General features: G+C 42.3%; 2 protein-coding genes across 10 annotated transcripts in view; one reads left to right on the forward strand and one right to left on the reverse strand.

Annotated features, from left to right (window-relative positions):
* The window catches only part of zranb1b (zinc finger, RAN-binding domain containing 1b), a 20,434-nt gene extending 15,984 nt beyond the window's left edge, over positions 1–4,450 (forward strand). For all 7 annotated transcript variants that reach the window (XM_034552411.1, XM_034552409.1, XM_034552415.1 and 4 more), the window contains exons 7-10: positions 71–191; positions 445–574; positions 2,212–2,441; positions 2,661–4,450. In XM_034552411.1, coding sequence (XP_034408302.1) covers positions 71–191; positions 445–574; positions 2,212–2,441; positions 2,661–2,879 — 700 coding nt within the window. In that variant the 3' untranslated portion in view covers positions 2,880–4,450. The remainder of the gene's footprint in view (positions 1–70; positions 192–444; positions 575–2,211; positions 2,442–2,660) is intronic.
* A 692-nt stretch (positions 4,451–5,142) lies between these two features.
* The window catches only part of ctbp2a (C-terminal binding protein 2a), a 58,619-nt gene continuing 42,639 nt past the window's right edge, over positions 5,143–21,122 (reverse strand). Inside the window, exons 3-11 of one of the 3 annotated variants that reach the window (XM_034552336.1) lie at positions 16,285–16,439; positions 12,436–12,580; positions 11,516–11,722; positions 10,545–10,759; positions 9,371–9,501; positions 9,115–9,242; positions 8,865–9,027; positions 8,498–8,575; positions 5,143–7,370 (exon numbers count right to left, since the gene is read on the reverse strand). In XM_034552336.1, the coding sequence (XP_034408227.1) occupies positions 8,509–8,575; positions 8,865–9,027; positions 9,115–9,242; positions 9,371–9,501; positions 10,545–10,759; positions 11,516–11,722; positions 12,436–12,580; positions 16,285–16,439 (1,211 nt within the window). In that variant the 3' untranslated portion in view covers positions 5,143–7,370; positions 8,498–8,508. The remainder of the gene's footprint in view (positions 7,371–8,497; positions 8,576–8,864; positions 9,028–9,114; positions 9,243–9,370; positions 9,502–10,544; positions 10,760–11,515; positions 11,723–12,435; positions 12,581–16,284; positions 16,440–21,122) is intronic. The other 2 variants (XM_034552334.1, XM_034552335.1) reach the window with 2 other exon arrangements.

Genomic DNA, 21,122 nt, shown 5'->3' on the forward strand with positions numbered 1-21,122 from the left:
TGTGTTTGTGTGTGTTTGTGTGTTTGTGTGTGTGTGTGTGTGTGTGTGTGTGTGTGTGTGTGGTCTGCAGGTTTTACACCCGCTGGAAGGAGTGGGAGTCGTGGTATTCGCAGAGCTTCGGCCTGCACTTTTCCCTTCGGGAGGAGCAGTGGCAGGAAGACTGGGCTTTCATCCTCTCCCTCGCTAGTCAGGTACATGCACATGAAAGCAAACGCACACAGTGACATGATGGACAGGTGTTTGATGTGCTTACAATGTGACTTGCTAATGATGTATGAATTATGCAAGATGCTTTACTGCTGAACTGCCCTCCTGAAAGTGCATCCCGTCTGGAATGTACATGTATGCAATGTATATCTAAAGATCCTTGCTTTTGAAGTTTCACGGCGCCCCCAGCTTTCTAACCATTTTCTCCCCTTTTTTGTGTTGCATTTTCCTCTACAGCCAGGATCCAGCTTGGAGCAGACCCACATTTTCGTTCTTGCACACATTCTTCGTAGGCCTATTATCGTCTATGGAGTGAAGTATTACAAAAGTTTCCGTGGCGAAACGCTTGGGTACACCCGTTTTCAAGGTGAGGAGTCACTCCACTGTTTGGACTAAAGTTGTTTTGGTTAAATGTCATTATGGACGAGACTTCCAGCCTCCGTGCGTCTGCATCTCCTACATGGCTGACGTAACTGCCCCTCTGGACTGTCAGTAATTGCTATTTACAACATGTATCAGGCTAGTTTCTTTAATTTAAGGGGTATTTTAGTACTGTGTGACTAGAAATAACATAAACACAACAAAACACACCCGCTTGTCATCGGCGCAGCAGTCGAGGAATTACAGATCCTTAACAAGTCAAAGTTGAAAAAACTTCCTGCATTCAAAACGTAACTCAAGTAATAGTGTGTAAGTATCATCAGCAACATTTATGTTAGTATGACATTCTAACTAATTATTTATTACGCAGAAAGATATATTCCTGACATTGTGTTACTATTATACATTGTTGCTGCATTATTATGAATGTTGCATTTAACTGCTGTAGATGTTTATGGTTGTGCTAATTTTAACTACTTTATATTATGGTGGGTTTAAGCTACAGCAATATATCATATTCTATGAGATCGTCATGTTTGTAGTCACTCTTCTGTGAGAACCATATATCTCTCAAGTCAACTTTTCATGAGCTCCGAAAAACAGCCCTCTTTTCAACGATGTGACCTTGCATTTTCGAGCTGATCCAAGGCGTTTTAAAAAAAAATAGTTAATAGTAGGAATATTTCTCAAACCTTTTAAGGAACACACAAAATCACCAAATTTAGAGGCACATTGTTTTCACTGGTCAGGAAATGTATAAAAAGAAATTGTAATCTCGAACTTTAAACTGTCAGACAAACGGAGAGGACTATAATACAAGTACCTCCAATGTGTACTTCTCACACACACACACACACACACACACACACACACACACACACACACACACACACACACACCATCCATCAGAAACAGCCCGGCTCTATGTTTATGGCCCGCAGTAAAACAGCCTGCTTTCGGTTCGTCTGCTGAGTGATGCGGCACACGGGATGATGAAAGCGCTCCGTAATGGCCGACCGCTTGTTGTAAAGCCGGCCCTGATGGAGCCGTGATTTACGGTTGCCGGGAGCCAATGTAAAGCACACGGAGGGAGGCGTGCGTATGGTTGCCTACAGAGAAGGGAGGACGGCTCTGTTACAATGGTGACCAAGTGAACCCAGTAAAAACCAAGTGGTTACTGGAAGAGGAGAACGGGCTTCTCAATTATTAAACATGAGCAGATGTTTTCTACTTAAGTCGGATACTTACTTTCACTCTACTTTACTTGAGTATTTCCATTTTCTTCTTCTTTAAACTTTGATTTTAGAGAGAAAGGAAAAAACACTTTTTTGAATTCACTTATTTGACAACAATGATTACTAGTTACTTTGCCGATTCAAGATTGACCTACAATAGGAATAAATACTAAATACTTAATATTTAATTGAAGTATATTTAGCTTGGTCCCCAAAGGCAGTAACGGCATTGACACCTTTTACCCTCGAACAAAGCCTCGAAAAATCCAATTAACTTCCCAATTGGCGGACGTAGTATTGTTCAGGACCCACGGAAGCGTGGTGTCGATTGTGATTTTCATAAAGACATCATACATTAATAGAACAAACTCTCTCCTTGTCCCTCCAGGTGTGTACTTGCCCCTTTTGTGGGAGCAGAGTTTCTGCTGGAAAAGCCCCATCGCTCTGGGCTACACGCGGGGCCACTTTTCAGCACTGGTTGCCATGGAGAACGATGGCTTCGATAATCGCGGCGCGGGCGCCAACCTCAACACAGACGACGATGTGACCGTCACGTTCCTGCCGTTGGTCGACAGTGAGAGGAAGCTGCTTCACATTCACTTCCTCTCAGCGCAGGAAGTAAGGACTCTGACCCCACCCCACCCACTGTGTCTACACAATTCTTGTTTGTCCTTTTAGAATTTGTCTTGTGGTCCATGTGTTTTCGTTGGTTTACCAGCAGCTCTGTGTCAGTGCTAGTTTAAGAGACGCTGTTCAGCAGGACGACGTCATATCCTCAATTTAGACGAGTGGTATTGCGCCCTCTGATGGCCTTATTGGTTTCCCCTCGTCCTCCAGATGGGTAATGAAGAGCAACAGGAGAAGCTGCTGCGAGAGTGGCTGGACTGCTGTGTGACGGAGGGCGGGGTTCTGGTGGCTCTTCAGAAAAGCTCCCGCCGCCGCAACCACCCGCTCGTTACCCAGATGGTGGAGAAGTGGCTGGACGGCTACCGGCAGATCCGCCCCTGTGCCTCTTTGTCCGACGGCGAAGAGGAGGAGGACGACGATGACGAGTGACAAAACTGAAGCGCGGGGAGCAGGGGAGTTTCTCTTGATTTTTTTTCTTTCGATTTTTTCTTCCTTTCACGGACAAACTGTGAAAGCCTTCAGGAGAAGACGGGGAACCACGAGCCCCCACATAACCACCTCGAACAGGAGACACTGCTACACTGCTAGCACACGCGGACACTCGGACTACACTTCTAACCCCGGAACTGACAACAACTCAACTGCTGCCAAACACAGATTTGGGGGAGAGAATAAAGGTTTACAAATGCAAATGACCTTTTTGATTTGTTTTGATTTTTCAAATGTAAAGGAAAAAAAGGATTCTTTATCTATATATGTAAATGCATGTGGTTGTTTTGAAGAAGAAAAAAAAAGAGTATAAGGAAATATACCAGCATTGATTAAAATCAACACTTTATATCCGTTCAGTGTGGGCACTGACAAAAGCACACTTCCAAATTGATCTTTTTGATGTTTTAAGAGTTGGCTTGTTTAGCATTTAGTTTTTGAATGGGCTGGAACGAAGCCAATAAATATCATTATCTTTAGAAAACCAGAGATTGTGTAATACTAAATGACTTAAATCCTTATTACTAAGCATTGCACATTTATTAAAACATTTCTATATAAATACAGTATCATTGCTTGAATTAAGGTCATATATGAAGCTCTTGAAAAAGGGAGATTTTCCCTTCACAAGTCAAATCTACACTCATTACGTTTTAGCACACAAACATTCATGTCGGATCTTTTGGTTTACCTTTTTTCAGACTGAACTGAGAAGTTGTGTGCGTGTGTTTTTTCTTCTCTGAACTTACTCAACATATTTATTATTTGGAAACCTATAAGAGCTATCTTCTGTATATGTTTTTTTTTTTTTTTCTTTTTGTGGTTTTGTTAATTATTCGCTCAAACTTGATGAAGACTCGTTGCACAGAAACACTGTTGCTGTGAAGAAAGAACCAATCATGAGCATCAATGAAAAGTGTACTTGCATTGTTTTGTGTGTGTGTGTGATTTAGTACCTCATCTGGATGCCTAATATATGGTGCTTTTCTTTGGGGACATGAAGCCCAAAGTCACACTTGTCTCATTGTTGTTTCCCATTTCCTCTTTGTCCCTTTTTTTTTTGTTTGTCTCCTCCATAGCGTTTGTTGTCAAGGTCACCCTCATGGTACATGTCAGATCACCTCCTCTTAAACCCCCGTTTGTTGTCATTATGTGAACCCATCTTTACGTTTTTGGATTACAGTCGTTGTGAGACTGCAACATATGAAACCAAAGTTGACAGGAAAGAAAAAAAAAACCACGAGTTGTTACTTTTTTGTTTTTTTTGCTGTGAATGTTTAGCGCTTTTAGTTTTTTTTCTTGCCATTGCATTCTGTAACTTCTTTTGTGTTTTATTCAAGTCATACACGTTTTGAGCATCACTTGTATGTTGCTTTGTATTTATGCAATAGTTGCAGTTGTGACTATGATGGTTTGTGGATTTAGGCCTGACTTTACTATACAGAGTGTAACGCAATGAACAGGCAAAATAAGGAAAAAAATAATAAAGGAAACCCTTTTTGAATGTCCAAGTAAGCTGTGTTCTTATAACTAGTTTTCTGACTAACTAATCTATATTTGTATAAGTTATAAGTCAAACTATAGTATGTCATTAAAATGTCAAATAAGTAATTGTATGTCGAAGAGTAAAAAGTAATGTTACATGTCTCAAAAGTCATATGTCAAGAAAAATATCATTGTATAGTATTCCATAAGAATCAGTCAAATATATAATAAAAACATCAGCAAAATTGTAATTTTGAACCCAACTCAAGCTTTGATACGGCGCAGTCATCGGTTCTGATTTATTCGTTTTTGAATTAACCTCATTAATGTAATTTAGGCATTTATTTCAACACTTCATTCTTTTTATTTCTGTTTATTGCCAATTATGTACGTATTCATTATAATGGCAGCTTAAGTGCTCAACACGGTGTTATCTCTCCACTTGGGGGCAGTGCAACCAGGCTGTAATTGCTATGGCAATAACGAGCAGTTCAGAGCAGGGATTTTCATAAGCGAGGCGTTCTAAGTTGTTTTTTGTAGTTTTTAACAAATGTACTTCTCCTCTTTGTTAAATCTGCACACACAAATATGATAAGACACATTTTAAGACTCGGTATGACTTACACTTTCCAAAGATATGATCTCCAATGTACATCCACAACTGTTCATAAATCTGCTTAGAATAGTAAAAAAAAAAACTCATCTTTTTATTCCAGAATTTCAGAATCGGCACGTTTATTTGATTCTACAGTATCAAAGTTATCCAGTGATGGTTGTCTGTATATTAATGGGTACATTGCAAACAGGAACTGCTAATAGCTAATCATCGTACTTTTAATGATGCCAATTTGCCAAACTGTTAACAATTATAGGCAAAAAAAGAAAAAAACTTGCTCAAGTAACTCAGCATGACTTACGGAATGCAAAATTAAGAAATAACACTTTCTGTTGACAAGAATTATGGTTAGAGCATGATTATCTACCAAATAGAAGTAAGAAAGAATAATAGGAGTGACAAAATCCATTATTATGAACTTCTTTTTATGTCTGTTGCACAATAAATATTTTTTTTTTGACATAACTGACATTGACAGCGTCAGACTTTGAAAAACCCTTTTGTGGAGGATTTCTAAGTATCTTTTAAATAACTGTAAAAAACAAAACAAAAAAAAACATCCCACAAATGTTCCACAGAGCCAATCATCAATCAGAACAGTAAGTTTTATTTATTGTTTCCAGCTGCACTGTATGCTATATGTTCACCTTGTACAAGAAACGAATACAAACACTCACACTAAAAACCAACAATCTGCTAGCAGCTGTCTCCTGCTAACTTCATTGGGCTAAAGGGAGGAAGCTGTGGCTCTCAGAGGGCCCGATGCCTCTCAGAGCCACAGCTGGTTTTAATTAGAGCAGGAAAACAAAGCGGAAGAAAATGATAAAGAGGAGAGGGTGGGGTCGTTCACATAAGACTATGATTATAAGAACATTTACCAAGGCAATACAAATCGGACAGGACTGAAAACCTTGAACATCCCAAAAAAAAAAAAAAAAAAAAACTACATTTGATATATAAAAGAATATCACAATGGAGACAGACGTGGGGACGCGAAAAGCAATAATCCAGTTTTTCCTCTTTCGGTTTAGATTTGGACGTATTTGAAGGCTAATCATTTTTTTCCTGAGTCACTAAGAAGATTTACTGTTTTTTTCTTTTTCCTAACTCGCGAGCCGGTGGCTGCGATGTGCTGTGTAATAGGTAACATGTCGGGACACGGTTCATGACAATAACCAAATACAGGAGGCACCTCAGTTCAGCGGAGTTGGAAAAATTACAACAGCAATATTTAATTGATGCGACACACTTTATTGTATCTAACCCAGTGTCTTTTTTTTGGTTTAAAAGTGTAATTTATTTGACCTCACAAGCCGAAATACCCTTCCTGGAAGTGGAAAGCGGATCTACTGCTCTGCATCTCGTCTCTACATTCAGGGGCCACCAACCACGACGAGTAGAAATGAGAAATGATGGAGTCCAGGTTTTCTGAAGGAGACGGGGCAGACGCTGCTGTTTGTTTGTTCATCAGCTGATGTTTGTTTATCTGCTAAACATCTGTATAACTTTAAATCCATTCATTTTCACCCACTGAAGAAAAGAGCAACACATATTCACTTGCAACAGAAACACAGAATATAGGAGAAACAGAGGAAAGTAAAAAATAGTAACACATGTTTGGGCGTAATCAACGCGGGAGATGGGGGGGAAACAGCGGCTCGACGGATTGTTTATGAAGTCACTGTCCCTTCAAGCTCTTCCTTTCAACCGAGGAGCGTGGGTCAAGATTTCCGTCCTGCACGTGGAAATGTCAACATGTCACCAGAAGTCAGGAGGAATCTCCCATTAAGATATACTCCAAAATAAAGATTAAAAACAGAATCACTGGAATCAACGTAGAACAAAAAAAAGATATGCGGGAGGAAAAAAGGTTTCAGATCTTCGGCGCATCAGTTCGATGGTCAGTCTCATCTTCAGTGTGGCAGCTCATGTGTGTCATAACATCCACTGTCCTCACTGGGGGGTGGGGGGGAGTGTGGGGGGGGGCGTAGAGGTTTCATACAAAAAAAAGGAAACGTGTGAAACGCTGCCCGGCTGGTCGGTTCAGATGGCTGAAGTCGAGCGTACATTTGGATGGTTGAAATGCTGTTGTTCTGTGTGTGTGTTTACGTGGGTTTCAGCCGCCTGCTCTGTTACATCAGCAGGCCTACGGCTCAGTCATGTGCTCTCTCATGTGGTCACCGTGTTTGGAGGGTTGGTTGGGGGAGGTGGCCTGTGACGGATGGATACCGGGGGGCAGGGTGTGGGCGATGGGCACTCCCCCGGGCACCAACCCCTCCATAGGTCCGGAAATCCCGCCGGGGGCGACGCCCACCACACCAGGAGGGAACCTGGAGAAGGAAAGGGAGACGATCAACGGGCGCGATGAAGAGCAAAAGGAAAGCTGTCGAATTGAAAGGTGCCATTTCCAATTTCCAAAAAAAAATGGCAAATACAAATCCTGGAAAACGTCTGCTGCTGCTGCTCAGTGGCGGATTCGTCACCTACACTGTTGTACCCACCACGCAGCTGAGCTCACATGTGTTGCTCCGGATCGCTACAGAAAGTTGGATTTTACAGTAACGGACAATTGAAAAATACAGAATCAAAACATGAAATAGGAAAAACCATGAGAATGTTAGAGGTCCTGATCTGGTGTTGGGGAGGATTTAAAAGGGACATTCACCCAAATTACTACTTACTACTAATTGCTACTTTCTACCATATTGTATCTGCTCAGGTTTAATTCCTGCCGCTCATTACAATAGAAGTACATTATACATGTGTTTGTTTCATGGTAATCTCTGCAAACAGATTTAGCATTTTTTTTGGTATATTTGGCTACTGTCTGACGAAGAAAAAATAAAAATAGTTTTTGTGCTGAGAAAATACATGAAAACAGATTAATCAGCGACATCTCTTCCCAGAAGTATTCCCAGTTCCCAGTAAATTAGTTTTTTTTTCATAATTTGGGTGAACACATCCTTTATTACAGAGAGCTGAAAGGAAAATGGGGACTCGTATAGCAAATAAAACGACTGATATCACAGGTTTGTTGCCGAGGGTTTTACAAAACTTTAACATTTTCAATCCCTTTTTTTTTTTCTTCCCCTCAACGACATAAATCTTTTTCCTCTTGCTCGACTTTCACATAAAAGTTAAACTGCACTCTTTTGATAACACTTCTGACTTATCTTACTCCAGATGTAGCTGTAAATGTATGAACACCTCTTTAAAACATCAGAGTGAGTCGGGGAGCTGTGTTTCTGTTTCAGGGTGGTGGTGGTGGTGAGGGGGGGTGGGGTGGGGTGGGGGTGGGGGGAATTAATGAGATGCTGGGTAGAGTGGGTACAGTTACAGGGCATGTGAGTGTGAAGCAGAAAAAGGGCTACAGATTTCCATGGGATTTGTTGTTGTTTATTAATGATGTTATTCATTTGCTCTGGCCTGTGGGCCAGCAGTGGTCGTATTCATTTACCTGGTTGAGATTTAGGTATATAATTTGTCCTGCATTCCCCCCGTTGCTATGGCCTGTACCATGGTTTGGTTCATTCGGCTGTGTGAGAGAAGCAGTTCATTCTGGTTGAGACAATATAGAGACTGAGAAACGAAGAGCCCAAACTCAACAAGGGATTAATTCATTTGGGCCAACTTCTAATGCATAACGGCGCCACAAAAAAAACGAGGCCCCAGCCTAATATTCAGGAATAAGAAAGTCAGAATTGTGGCAAACATACATCACGTGAACATGTAGACTAACCCCTCCCCCACTCATTTACTGCAGGTGTTGACGAGATCCTGTGATCTCTGCCTGCTGGGTTCATTCGCATACATCCCCCTCCTACCTGTAGGCGGCGCCATTCATCTCGGGGTGAACTTGAGGCTGCTGCTGCTGCTGCTGCTGCTGCTGCTGCTGCTGCTGCTGCTGCTGCTCCATCATTCCCCACGGGGCAGAGGTCACAAAGAACTCCTTGTTGATGCAGTTTCGGAGGCTGTCAGGAATGCGGCCTGGTGTCGGGGCGAGAGTGAACGGCGGTGAGCAGAGAAAACACAAACTTACGAGTGTGGGGAATGCTGTCGGTGACGTCTCCATACCAGTGATGGCTCTGCGGATTTCTGTGGCGGCGGCCTCTCTCATCTCCAGTGACGCCTGCTCGCTGTACCAGGCGGTGTGGGGCGTGCAGATCAAGTTGGGGGCGTCTTTCAGTGGACCTTGAGAAAAACTGTCCGACGGCAGATGAATGACGGAAAAGAGAAACAACGTAATTAAGAGAGGAACAACTCCTTTTACTCGCCATTTTCTAATCAATGAACAAACGCTGTTTGAATAAAAAGGTGTGAGGATAAACACCTGAAAGGCTCCGACTCGTGGACGTCCAGGGCAGCTCCCCGTATCCTGCCCTCCTTCAGGGCCTGAGCCAAAGCTTTCTCATCCACCAGACCTCCCCGTGCCGAGTTGACCAGGAAAGCTCCTTGACGCATCTGCAGACACGGAGAAACATTTTATTCTCTCAATAATAAATTCAGCAATCAGCGTGCGTGGCTTTGAGATTGCAGCCCCAGAGGTGTTGCCATCGGCTGAACGCTGCGTGGGAGGACCTTTTCTAAAAACCCAACATGGGGGGAGGGGGGGGATACATTTGAAAATGCTGTTTCGAATAAAGAACGACAAGGTTAACAAACAGCTTTTCAAAGAAAGGGGGCATTTAAATGACACTAATCCCTTTATCTGCACAGAAGCTCTTGCGGTATACAAGAAACTAGAAAGTGATGATGCTGATGAACATACGTTGTCTTTAACTTGGTTCTCTTAACTCAAAAACAAACTCTATTTGGATGCAGCTGTCAGTTAAAGCCGCTGTAAATGCTTCAAATAGTTATTAAACCACTGAATTGAACACAGCCAGCAGTTAAATATATGCCCGCATTGCAGCATTAATCAGGAGACGAGAAAAAGGGTTTCTTTCATTTATCATATTAGTGCACTGCTCCCCAATTGGGGCCTGAAAGTGCACGCTGAATCAAGAAGGCTGGTTAACTTGCATGCCTGCTGATGGCTTTGTTGCCAACTCACAAATAGGTGTGCTGTGCTGCATAAACATATCATGGTCTGTTAAGATTACATCGACAACAAATTGATGACGGTGAATCTTCCCACCACATTACAGACAGTAACACAGAAGGATGCACCGACCCCCCATCCCCCATAGAGATTCTCCAAACACCTGTGTTCCTTTGCATGAGTATCTTACCACTCATTAAAAGGTGGTTTAAACAGCTTATAATTGGGAGTTGCCAACAAAGGAGCACTAGCAGCCATGGAATGCTAGTGGCCGAGTCAAGACGCCATTCTGCCCAGGCTACCGATCTCCAGGAACGATTGTCCCATTGAAGAGCGCGTGCAGCTCGCTCTGGAGGATAACGAGGAAGAGCTTCCGCCAATCAAGGTTCATCAGTTTTTTTTATAAGTCTCAGGTTCTGTCAGCTTCTCAGATCTTGGCTAATGTGAGGACCCCCACCCCAACCTGTTTGATGGTGAAGTCGTTGATGAGGTGGTGGTTGTGTTCGTTCAGGTTGCAGTGCAGGGAGACGCAGTCGCTCTGGTAGAGCAGGTCCTGCAGGGTGTAGACGCGCTGGACGCCCAGAGAGCGCTCCAAGCCGTCCTGGAGGTAGGGGTCGTAGAAGATCACGTTAAAGCCGAACGCCTTGGCCCGCATCGCCACCGCCTGGCCCGAGCGCCCTGATGGGAGCATGAGGGGAGAAGAAGGCACGCACTCAGAGACGATTCACATTTTAGAAGCTGAAGTTCCAATAACCACTCAAGTGCACACATAAATAATCGATTTAATTTTTGTTTAAAACATGTATGTGTGTAACAGTGCTGACGCTGAAAGGATAAATTGATAAATGTATTAGTTATTTGACACCAAAAAAAATAAATGTGTGATTGTTTGCAAAAATGAAACATTCGCGTATTTAAAAAAATGCATCGTCGTCTTCAAATGTGACTTTGAACTAGTTTAATTCTCGTGAGCAAACAATAACTTGGTTTTATATGATAAACATCCGCCTTTACCTGCTAAACATAATTTGTATAGTGCTTGTTGGCACTATAATGTTAGCGATAAGCTCAAAGTACCACCAGGCTTATGTCCAGCTGGGCAGAACTGCCAGCAGGTTTGTAGCTCAGCCAAAAATTAAAATAGTATTTTGCAGCCCTAAAAAAATTAAGTAAACTGGGTTAACCAAACTGACAACCTGGAAAAACACAATAAAGGGATAATTAGCACTTATATGATTATTATTATTATACCACCAGGAATCGAAGCGCTGCCTTGAAGCTCCATTGAAGAACAGTTCGTCTCACAAAGTGGAAAAGGCTGGTAAAATAAGATATGTTTTGATTTCAAGCCATAATAGAAGTCATACAGCTCCCGGCTGCGTACGGCTGCTGTCAACTTAAAGAAAGAATAAAGAAAGGAAAGCAGGAGCTCACCGAATCCGATGAGGCCGAGCGTCTCTCCTCGGATCCTGGCGGCCCCCGACGCCACCTCCCGAATCTGCTCCACGCTCTGGACCCGCGTGCCCTCCCGGAGAGCCTGGTACAACCAGGTGTTTCGCCGATACAGGTTGAGGATGTGACAGAGTGTCGAGTCGGCCGTCTCCTCTACAGCCGCTGACGGAATATTACACACCGCGATGCCTGGAAAAGAGACAACGACATAGATCTTTCAAATGACTGGCAACATAATTGCTTCGCGGATTTTATAGTTGTAATAGTTGGTTGAAATTGCTGGAGCTGTTTTGAGAGAGATTCATCTGTAGTTTATAATTCACAAAATAATTGGATAGGAAGTTTCTTTTCTTTACGACCCTCTAGAAAATAAAAATGCACGGTGTATAAAACAGAACTGTGAAGAATAAGAGCATAATTATAACTGCTAATTATGCCCATGAAAAGTGCATTTCTCAAAGAATCCATGTCAGCACACTCAGATGTATTACCACAATCGACAATAATTAGGATATCACACTAAATCCTGCTCTCATACCAAACATATGCCGAAGGGGCCAAATGGGAATATCTGGGAGAGTTTTTTTTAATATCAGTTGGAGCATCTGCTCTGCATATGCAATCAGCATTACATATTCTGTTAACAGTATGTAATAATTCCAGTTACATGTGTTATTTATGTTAAGTCAATACAGGGAGCAGAGTTTGGTTTGGCCCCCATCCAATAGTGCACTATCCTTATCCATAATGCATTCTTTTTGTTGATTTTTTCTTGAGTTTTTTTTCTCATGCGGCAGCGAATGATGAGCCATATGGGCAGATAGGACCTAACCGTGTTCATTATTCTCGGCATATGATTACCGTCTACGTCACTTTTCATATCTATCTATCTCAGCACTCACCGAGCTCCCCGGCAGCCTTGATGTCGATGTTGTCGTAGCCGCTGCCGATGCGGATGACGATGCGCAGCGCCTTGAACTTCTCCAAGTCCTCTCTGGTCAGGGTGATGGTGTGGTACATCATGGCCCCTACCGCCTCGTTCAGCACCTGGGGGACATTAGAGAGGAGGAGGGGGGGTGGGGGGCATTATCACCGCTGTCTATTTACATCAGTATCCCCTCAACAATCATTAGAGGCATTAAAGATGGAAGCAAATGGGAAATCTGCCATTCATTGGTTTCCCCCCTACCACATTACGAATGAAAAACACTTGAATAAGAGAGCTCTCACTGCCTCCCGTTTCCCCGGTCCTACGTCCACGTCTGCTTTTCTTCATCTAAATGCAAATTGATTGTTTACGCGTGCACTAAAATATGAGCGGTTGTCTGTGTGTTTATAATGACATGATTGCCAACGCTGGGTTCTTGTCACAACCCATTCATTCACACTCTACGCAAACGAGGTTGCCGTGGAAGCGGGCAGGACCATAAAGGAGACTGACAGCTGCTGAGGAACCCAGAAAAGCATCATCAAGTATAGATGAATTGAGCCACGGGCGTTAAAAACTGGTTTGAATCTACCAACCCGCTTACTGAATTCACCTAACGCAGCCAGATTAGCGTAGCTATGAATTTCCATGCCGCATCTTTATTGGTAGTGAGAGCGGGATGCTTAACTCAAGGTTAAAAGCTCTCCTCGTGCATTAATCTCATTACTTGAGCGAAGCAGAGCCGGCAGCGGGCTCGGCTGGAGACGATGCTGGAAAATGAGAGCGAATCACAGCCAACTGTTAAGCAACAGGAATACGAGCTGAGAGCACGTTTACATGGAGAGGAAAATGTGAGAAAATGTGTTCTTGTGTCGTGTTAATTAGTGAAATAACTCGTCCACAGTGGGAGCTCGGCATGTGCACCTTTACATTGCGTCGTACAAGGTTGTTACCTACAGCAAGGGATCATGAACATTGCAAAGCACATAAAGCTCTTGACAAAGGCAGCAAATTGCACTTATTCTCAGCCTGCGTAATGGAACGTTTACGAAAGCGTTAAAGAAATACTTAAGCACTGAGATCCATTTGTGGTTTAAGAGGTGTAGTTAGTTAGCGTGAATGTATAAAAACAACTATACAATAGTGAGCTTTATAGTTGTTGGGAGGCAGATGTTTGAGTGCGTTTCCCACGGCTTTCTGTCTGTATGCTAAGCTAACCGCCTGCGTGCTCTGGCGTCATGCTTCTACCAAAATATTTTTATATAAAACAGATTTAAATGCTATAACATATACTAACTAATACAATATAGTATTTGATACATTTTATTAATACACAACAACGTTGACCAAACTCCTGTTTTCCTTCCTCTACGTATAGTTTTCCAAACTCTTCGTGGACCAATCAGATGCGAGGAAAACAATGCAGACTTTTTGTTGTATTAAATTTAAGATTATTCAGAGCACAGACAAGGCACAAACTGCATATTTGCAACGTCTCTGCGTCAATTCCAGCTGAGGGCCATCGTTTAATACTACGTCCCCCATTCTCTCTCTACCAATGCTGCCTGTCCGATGCTCCATTGTCACCTATCAGATAAAGGCCCACAATGCAACAAAAAGAAATGCCATTCATGTATGACAAAGTACTGATATGCTCCATTTCTCTCACAACATTTCGTCTCGATTGATGTCGTGTTCTCCGCATGAGCGAGATACACGTCATTTTCTATTTCACATCCTCAACGTGCGGTGGAGATTTTTAGTGCACTTTTTACTTTGCACTTAAACCGTAACCATGGTTATTGACACAGCAAAGTCTAAATCTCTTGAAAAACACTCCACATGTGTATCTTTCTGAAAGTCTTACTGTATCAGTTAATAGGAGTCATTTATTACACAGCAGCTGTGGTCTGAGGTTAACTCAACAGGGGCCACACCGTTTTCTGCAGATCACCAACTGGCTTTGAGTGCACGAGTAAAACCATACACGGATTTCTGAGTGACAGGTTCCTTAAATCGCTGCATCTGCTCACTTCCAGGCTGCGCATGCAAAAAGACAGCAGTTTGCTTCGGTGTGTGAGTCTGTTTATATACTTGCGTGTGAACAGTACTTCCCTACTGAAACTTGCAGTGAGGTTTATGGCAAGTGTGTAAATGTGTGTGCATGCGTGTGCGTGTGTGTGTGTGTGTGTGTGTGTGTGTGTGTGTGTGTGTGTGTGTGTGTGTGTGTGTGTGTGTGTGTGTATATAGAGTGCCCCATCTGTACCCTCTGCTGTGCAGTTATAGTAGTGGGAATGCTGCCAACTTCTATTCTCCCAGATGGGTCCTCAGTATGTGTAATGTATTCACTACGAGAGCATCTTACTGGACAGAGATCGTGTGTGTGTGTGTGTGTGTGTGTGTGTGTGTGTGTGTGTGTGTGTGTGTGTGTGTGTGTGTGTGTGTGTGTGTGTATGCAAGTTAGGGGGGGGGGCAAGAAAAGGACATAAGTAATACATTTATTTTTGCATTTCTTCCATTTAACCTTTAAATTAATTCTGTAAGGTTGGCTAGGTTAGGTGTTAGGTTATTGTAGATTAAAAACGTTTGCAAATTTAGTGCAAGATTGCATTTTCACTGAAATGAATATAACTTAAAGTGGAAGCCTTCCTATTCTGTTTTTGAGTGTAAAGACCCAAACCCTCCAGCTTGGATTGTAAAATAGCTGCTGACTGGCTCCAGTGTATATGCAGTAAAATAAGACAAATGTTTCACACACTCTGGCTCAGAACAATTATACTGCACTTCTATTTCCAGCCTCCTCCTCCGTATTTAACAAAGCAGCACTTCAGCACCCAGTGGGATTAGAGTCAGTGATGAAACCATTAGAGTTGAACTGGGAGAGTGGAACAAGCTGAACTATTATTAATATTATTATTATATGTAGTTTATGATTTCTATGTGCAGAAAGAGACAACTCTAAGGGAAAAGCTGTACAAAAGTATTATAATAAATAACTGAAAACTAAAATGTTTGTGTTTTTTGTTTTAATTCTGTCTTTGTGCTTTAATCGCATTTACACTTTAATTAATTTGTTTATTATAGTTCTATTTAATCCTATGCATGTTCTGTATATTAGAGAGCCTTGTGTGAGATGTTTTTGAAAGGGGCTACATAATAACTAACCTATGAAAAGAGTTCCATTCAAATGTTGAATTTTAAGTATTTTATCACGTATGTGACATCATGAATGAATACATGTGCATTATTACTAACTATTATTAAAACTAAAATATTAAGATGGAAATGACAAAAGGATACGACTGTAGGAATCTTAGGAAACATGATATGATTCAAATGTATTGTCTAATATGCAAAGTTGCTCGTTACTTCCCCTCCACATCATTGTTTTAATTCTTCTTTTTTTCCTCCTCTATTTTTATTTTAATGAGGTAGATAAGAAAGATATCCACTCTAAACTTAATGTCAACACTGAGCAACAAAAGAGAAACAAAAATTGAAAGCAAATCAACCAGAACTAATTAAAGTTAATTACATACATGGGAAAAGGCTGCAAAAATTAGCTTATAAATAAGGAACCTTGAAGAAGAAAAAAAAAGGCACTCAAGATTTTGGACAAGATTCTAAATGGCTGTTACATTTTTTATAAAAGGTTAAAAGGTCAATGTAACATATTCTATTACTGCAGCTAATAGTGTAATGAATGTAAACATATAAAAAAAACTAAACGGAGGTAATGAAATCCTGTTTTTATAAGATGTTGTATGCTGCATTTCCCCCAAAAAACTCCAAATGAAAAGGGGACATGAAGTTATTTGTGTACCTTTTCATGTATCTCCTGTGTGGACTGGGCGTCACAGAAAGCCACTGTGGCCAGATCTTTGAGGATGGGCATCTCCACCGTGCAGTCGCGCCCATCCAGCAGCGCCACCAGGGGGCGCGGGTGCATAGGCCCATTCATAATCTGGGGCCGAATACCTGCAGACCGACAGAGAGAGAAAAGAGGGAGTTAATTATTTATGTCTGGCACACACAGTCAAGAGAGCTGCAAAAGAAGCGGTAAAATGTAGGAAACGCATCCCGCGGCGGGAGGTGTTTACACAGATCGTGACTGTGTTTGGACACGCACACACGCACACACGCATAAGCACACACACACGCACACACGCACACACACACACACACACACACGCACACACGCACACACACACACACGCACACAGACACACACGGTGTAGTTCTCTACTTTAAACCACGATCATTGTCTCCCTTACCTTGCAACACTGGTCGATCTAACACACACACACACACACACACACACACACGCACAATGCTGATGATCTGAATAACCCCCTCTCTCGCGGTTAGCCACACTGTTACCAGGCAACAGGTCCTTTCACCCCATGAGGTCATCACCTCCATTATCCTATCACCGTTAAGAAGCCGGAAGGCCTTCAGTGCGTGCATCTCTGCACCTTCTGTACAGTTTGCACCCTTTAGACAGTCATTCCCACACAAATAAAAGGTTGGCAGGTATTTAACGATGCAATTCAAACTTGTGCTCGTCTCCAGGTTCGTGCTCTCAGAGAAAGTGTTCTGACTTTCTATCTTTGTCCTCACCTGGATGTTGAGTTGCGACACGATTGCCCTTTAGGGGGAAAATTGCCCCAACAAACAAACAAAAAACAGCTGGAAGCTGGAAACGTGTCAGTCATGAGGAATTCGGAGCATCTATCGTGACGGATTGAGTCGACTGTCAGAATGTGTCATTGAACTATTAATCTCCCATAAAACCAATGAGATGTTTTCTTTAAGTAATGTAAAGATTAATACGAAGGAGAAAATGTGTCAGCGTGGACCTAAATTCCACAAAAAAAAAAAGAGGGAAAAGAGAAAGGAGAAAGGGGGGGTCCACACACCACCACTCTCTGGCTCCCTGCTGCCTGTTGTCATGGTGATTAGAGGATTTGGGCAGGATTATGAAATATTTTATTTAGTGACATCTGCGCTGCTGGAGAGGCTATCCAAGCCTGCTCGCTCTCCATGTCTGTCTCTCTAACTCCTTTTGGGAAGCAAGGAGACGGCGTGTGTGACCTCCACGTCCCAACATGCTGACATGTGTGCTTTACACGGATCAGAACGGAAAAAACAAAAAAAACGAGATGCATTTTAAATGTGTGTTAAACTAGTGTGTTAAACTAGTGTTTCAGTTAACCGTGCTTCAACTCTGCACCAGCAGGCTTGTTTGACTGTTCTGCACAGTTCATCGAAAATGCTGCAATGATTGCTGCTCCGAGTTAAAGGAAGAAGGAACTCTGAAATGGTATTTTCGAGGAGCTGGTCTACAATTTAAAAAGGCCCTAAAAAAAACTTCATCAGCTCGTTACTGTGAATGAGGAGATACGACATGAATGCAAACGATTCGGTCAAAGTCAGAACAGTTTTGGCTATTTCACAAGAGATTTCTGTATTTGTGTGTTTCTCTGCGAGCTTTTCACTGGTTTGCAAAATTCAAGGCTCAGTTGTGTAAAAAAAAAAAAAGTAAACGTTGGAATCTAAAGCCGATGCCAGTTGTTGGGTTGACGGTTTATGTTGCCAGGACATCGTCAAAGAAAAGCGGCAGCGGGTTCCCCTCAAGCTTTTATAGAGAGCAAACATTTTAGAAAAGATTCTAGATGCAACTTATCCAAAGTGTACTCATACTGTTCCTTTAACAGGCTACATACAACTCTGTGGTGCCCCATTCTCTGAGATATGCAGCACTTAAGGATGCTGAAAAAACAGGCAGTAAATTACACTGTTTGATGCCTTTACACACATGCAAACACACACACACACACACTGCATAAGGAATAACCACCTGCGCTAGACCTATCACAGAGAAATGGAAACAGGGGATTCATTTAAATTTTTAAAAGGACCTGAGCAGCATATCATTAATATCACAGCTTTGACAAGCTGACATACAACCTGCATTTATTCAGGGTTCATTATTTTAATAGCTGGTGGTGTTCTCCCTGTCTGTCTCTCTCAGTTCTATAAAACCAAAGAGGAAGGTGAAGCAAATTCAGACATCTCGAGGAGGTGAGAACTTGAGTTATTTTATTATTGCTTCAATTTTATTTCTTGTTTAGTTTACTTTGTGTAGTTCTGTTTGAGTTGAGTGTTTTATAACTGATTTGTGGGCCACTCAATAAAATGCTTAAGAAATAAAGGATTTTGTTGATATTATATTTCATTACATTACAGTCATTAACAATATTATTATTGTGCAGAGCCCGTAATAAAAGCGGTGCTTCATGAAAGCCTGAATAGCATAAAAGATAAGAATGATGAGAAAAGAAGAACGGTGCATAACAAATAAATTAAAAAAAGGTTCAAAGAAGTGACCTCCATCTTTCTCTTCCTAGTATAAGATGAACACGTGCATTGTGTGTGTGTGTGTGTGTGTGTGTGTGTGTGTGTGTGTGTGTTAACCAGAGAATGGGGGCTTGCTTGCAAAACACACCTGTGGCTCCACAGCTCTCCCTGCCCCTCCTCATCACCTTCCTGCAGTGTTCATTATCACAGCGCAGACTGGCTGAGCAAGAAAATACTTCAATCATCGTCACACACACACACACACACACACACACACACACACACACACACACACACACACACACACACACACACACACACACACACACACACACACACACACACACACACACACACACACACACACACACACACACACACACACACACACACACACACACACACACACACACACACACACACACACACACACACACGTTTGACGACACAGACATGACGACACAGACAAACACACGCTCCGAGATGAAAAGAAAGAAAAGCAGCCGACAGACTCACTTGCTCATATTTTACACCAAGTCATAAACAAGAAGCTGCTTGTGGAAAGAAATAAGCAGCGTCACTTCTAGGATGTAGGTCAAACTGCTGTTGATTAATTATTTCCTGGAGGCTAATAGCCTTTCTACAGCCTAATAAGGCAGAGCGTGGCACTGCATTTAACACATGATTAATCCGCAGATAATTAACACCTAACAAGGCTGTTAATGAGAGTCCTAATGAGTCCGATACCTGGCCAGTGATTTGAAGGAGCTCTTTGGTTTTATACAGAAAAAACTGAATCCCTGAAGTCCCTCAGCCAGAGAAAAAACTCTAAATGACAGTATGTTTATTATATTTTAGGACAGGCTTGGACACACAATACATCCGCAACTGCTTGGACAGTCGTAATGTATATTCACACAAATAAACAAATATTCTGTCAGAAAGGTGTTGTTGGCTCTGTAAAGGCCTCTTATCACCATCCTACACTACGCTTTGTTTTTCTTCCTGCCAGTCCAGGTGGAGCAGGATCCATCATCATTTTGAATTTCTTAAACCAAATCAGTAACAAGCGTGAACTGCACTGTCTGGAGGAAAATGTTATTTAGAAATAAGGCTGCGTCGTCGACCAATAGGACGACAGTGAGCAGGTGGTCATCAACAGAGCTCACAACCTGACCTGCTGACCTGCTACACCACCAACACACTTTCCTATTTCCTTTAAACTCAGAGCCATCTCCAAAATCAAACCACTTCTCTCTCACCCTGATCTGGAAAAAGTAATTCATGCATTTATCCTTTTTTTTAAGGCTTGAATACTGTGACTCCCTCCTCACCAGAAGTCACCCTCTCGCCTCCAACTAGTTCAGGACCGTCACGCCGTCTTAAGAAAACAAAAACATTACATTCTGCAGCCTTCATCTCACGATGGCTAGTTATGGCTGGTTATAAACTGGCCAAGGAGCCCAAAAGGGAGAACATAATTGAGTCTTAATAATAATCACCCTCGGATCATACAGCAGCTGGCCTCAGAGCAGCACTTGAAGGCCATCGCCATCTCTCTCTCTCTCTCTCTCTCTCTCTCTCTCTCTCTCTCTCTCTCTCTCTCTCTCTCTCTCTCTCTCTCTCTCTCTCTCTCTCTCTCTCTCTCTCTCTCTCTCTCTCTCTCTCTCTCTCTCTCTCTCTCTCTCTCTCTCTCTCTCTCTCTCTCTCTCTCTCTCTCTCTCTCTCTCTCTCTCTCTCTCTCTCTCTCTCTCTCTCTCTCTCTCTCTCTCTCTCTCTCTCTCTCTCTCTCTCTCTCTCTCTCTCTCTCTCTCTCTCTCTCTCTCTCTCTCTCTCTCTCTCTCTCTCTCTGGTTGGGTCGGCACCAGACGGGGAACTTCGGCAGCAGCTTGCCAGCCTCCCCACCTGGCAGCCAGACCCAGAACCTGGACTCAAGGAAACTAAAGCAAAGCCAGAACTCTCCTTATTCAAACACAGAGTCGCGCCCAACGCCAGACAAAACACCAGACTCATTCTTCATCGGGGCAAAAATGCACCACAGAGTCAAAAGTTTCCAAGTGCCTATTTGCCGTAAACTTCTGTGGCAGTAGAAATAACAAGACTAAAGATGGTTTGCATTAGGCGGTAAGATATCTTGGCATAGTCATTTGGATAAAAATGAAAATTACTTGAGTCAATTTACTGCTATTGTACACCAAAGTATTATTATCAACAGCAAGTATTGTGTGTAAGCCAGAAAGTAATAAAGAAACAAAGCCAAGCTTGACTAACTAAATCCAAACCATGTTCAGTGTGACAGCA

This window comes from Cyclopterus lumpus, chromosome 15 (genome assembly GCF_009769545.1).
Source record: "Cyclopterus lumpus isolate fCycLum1 chromosome 15, fCycLum1.pri, whole genome shotgun sequence".
NCBI classification, from domain to species: domain Eukaryota; kingdom Metazoa; phylum Chordata; class Actinopteri; order Perciformes; family Cyclopteridae; genus Cyclopterus; species Cyclopterus lumpus.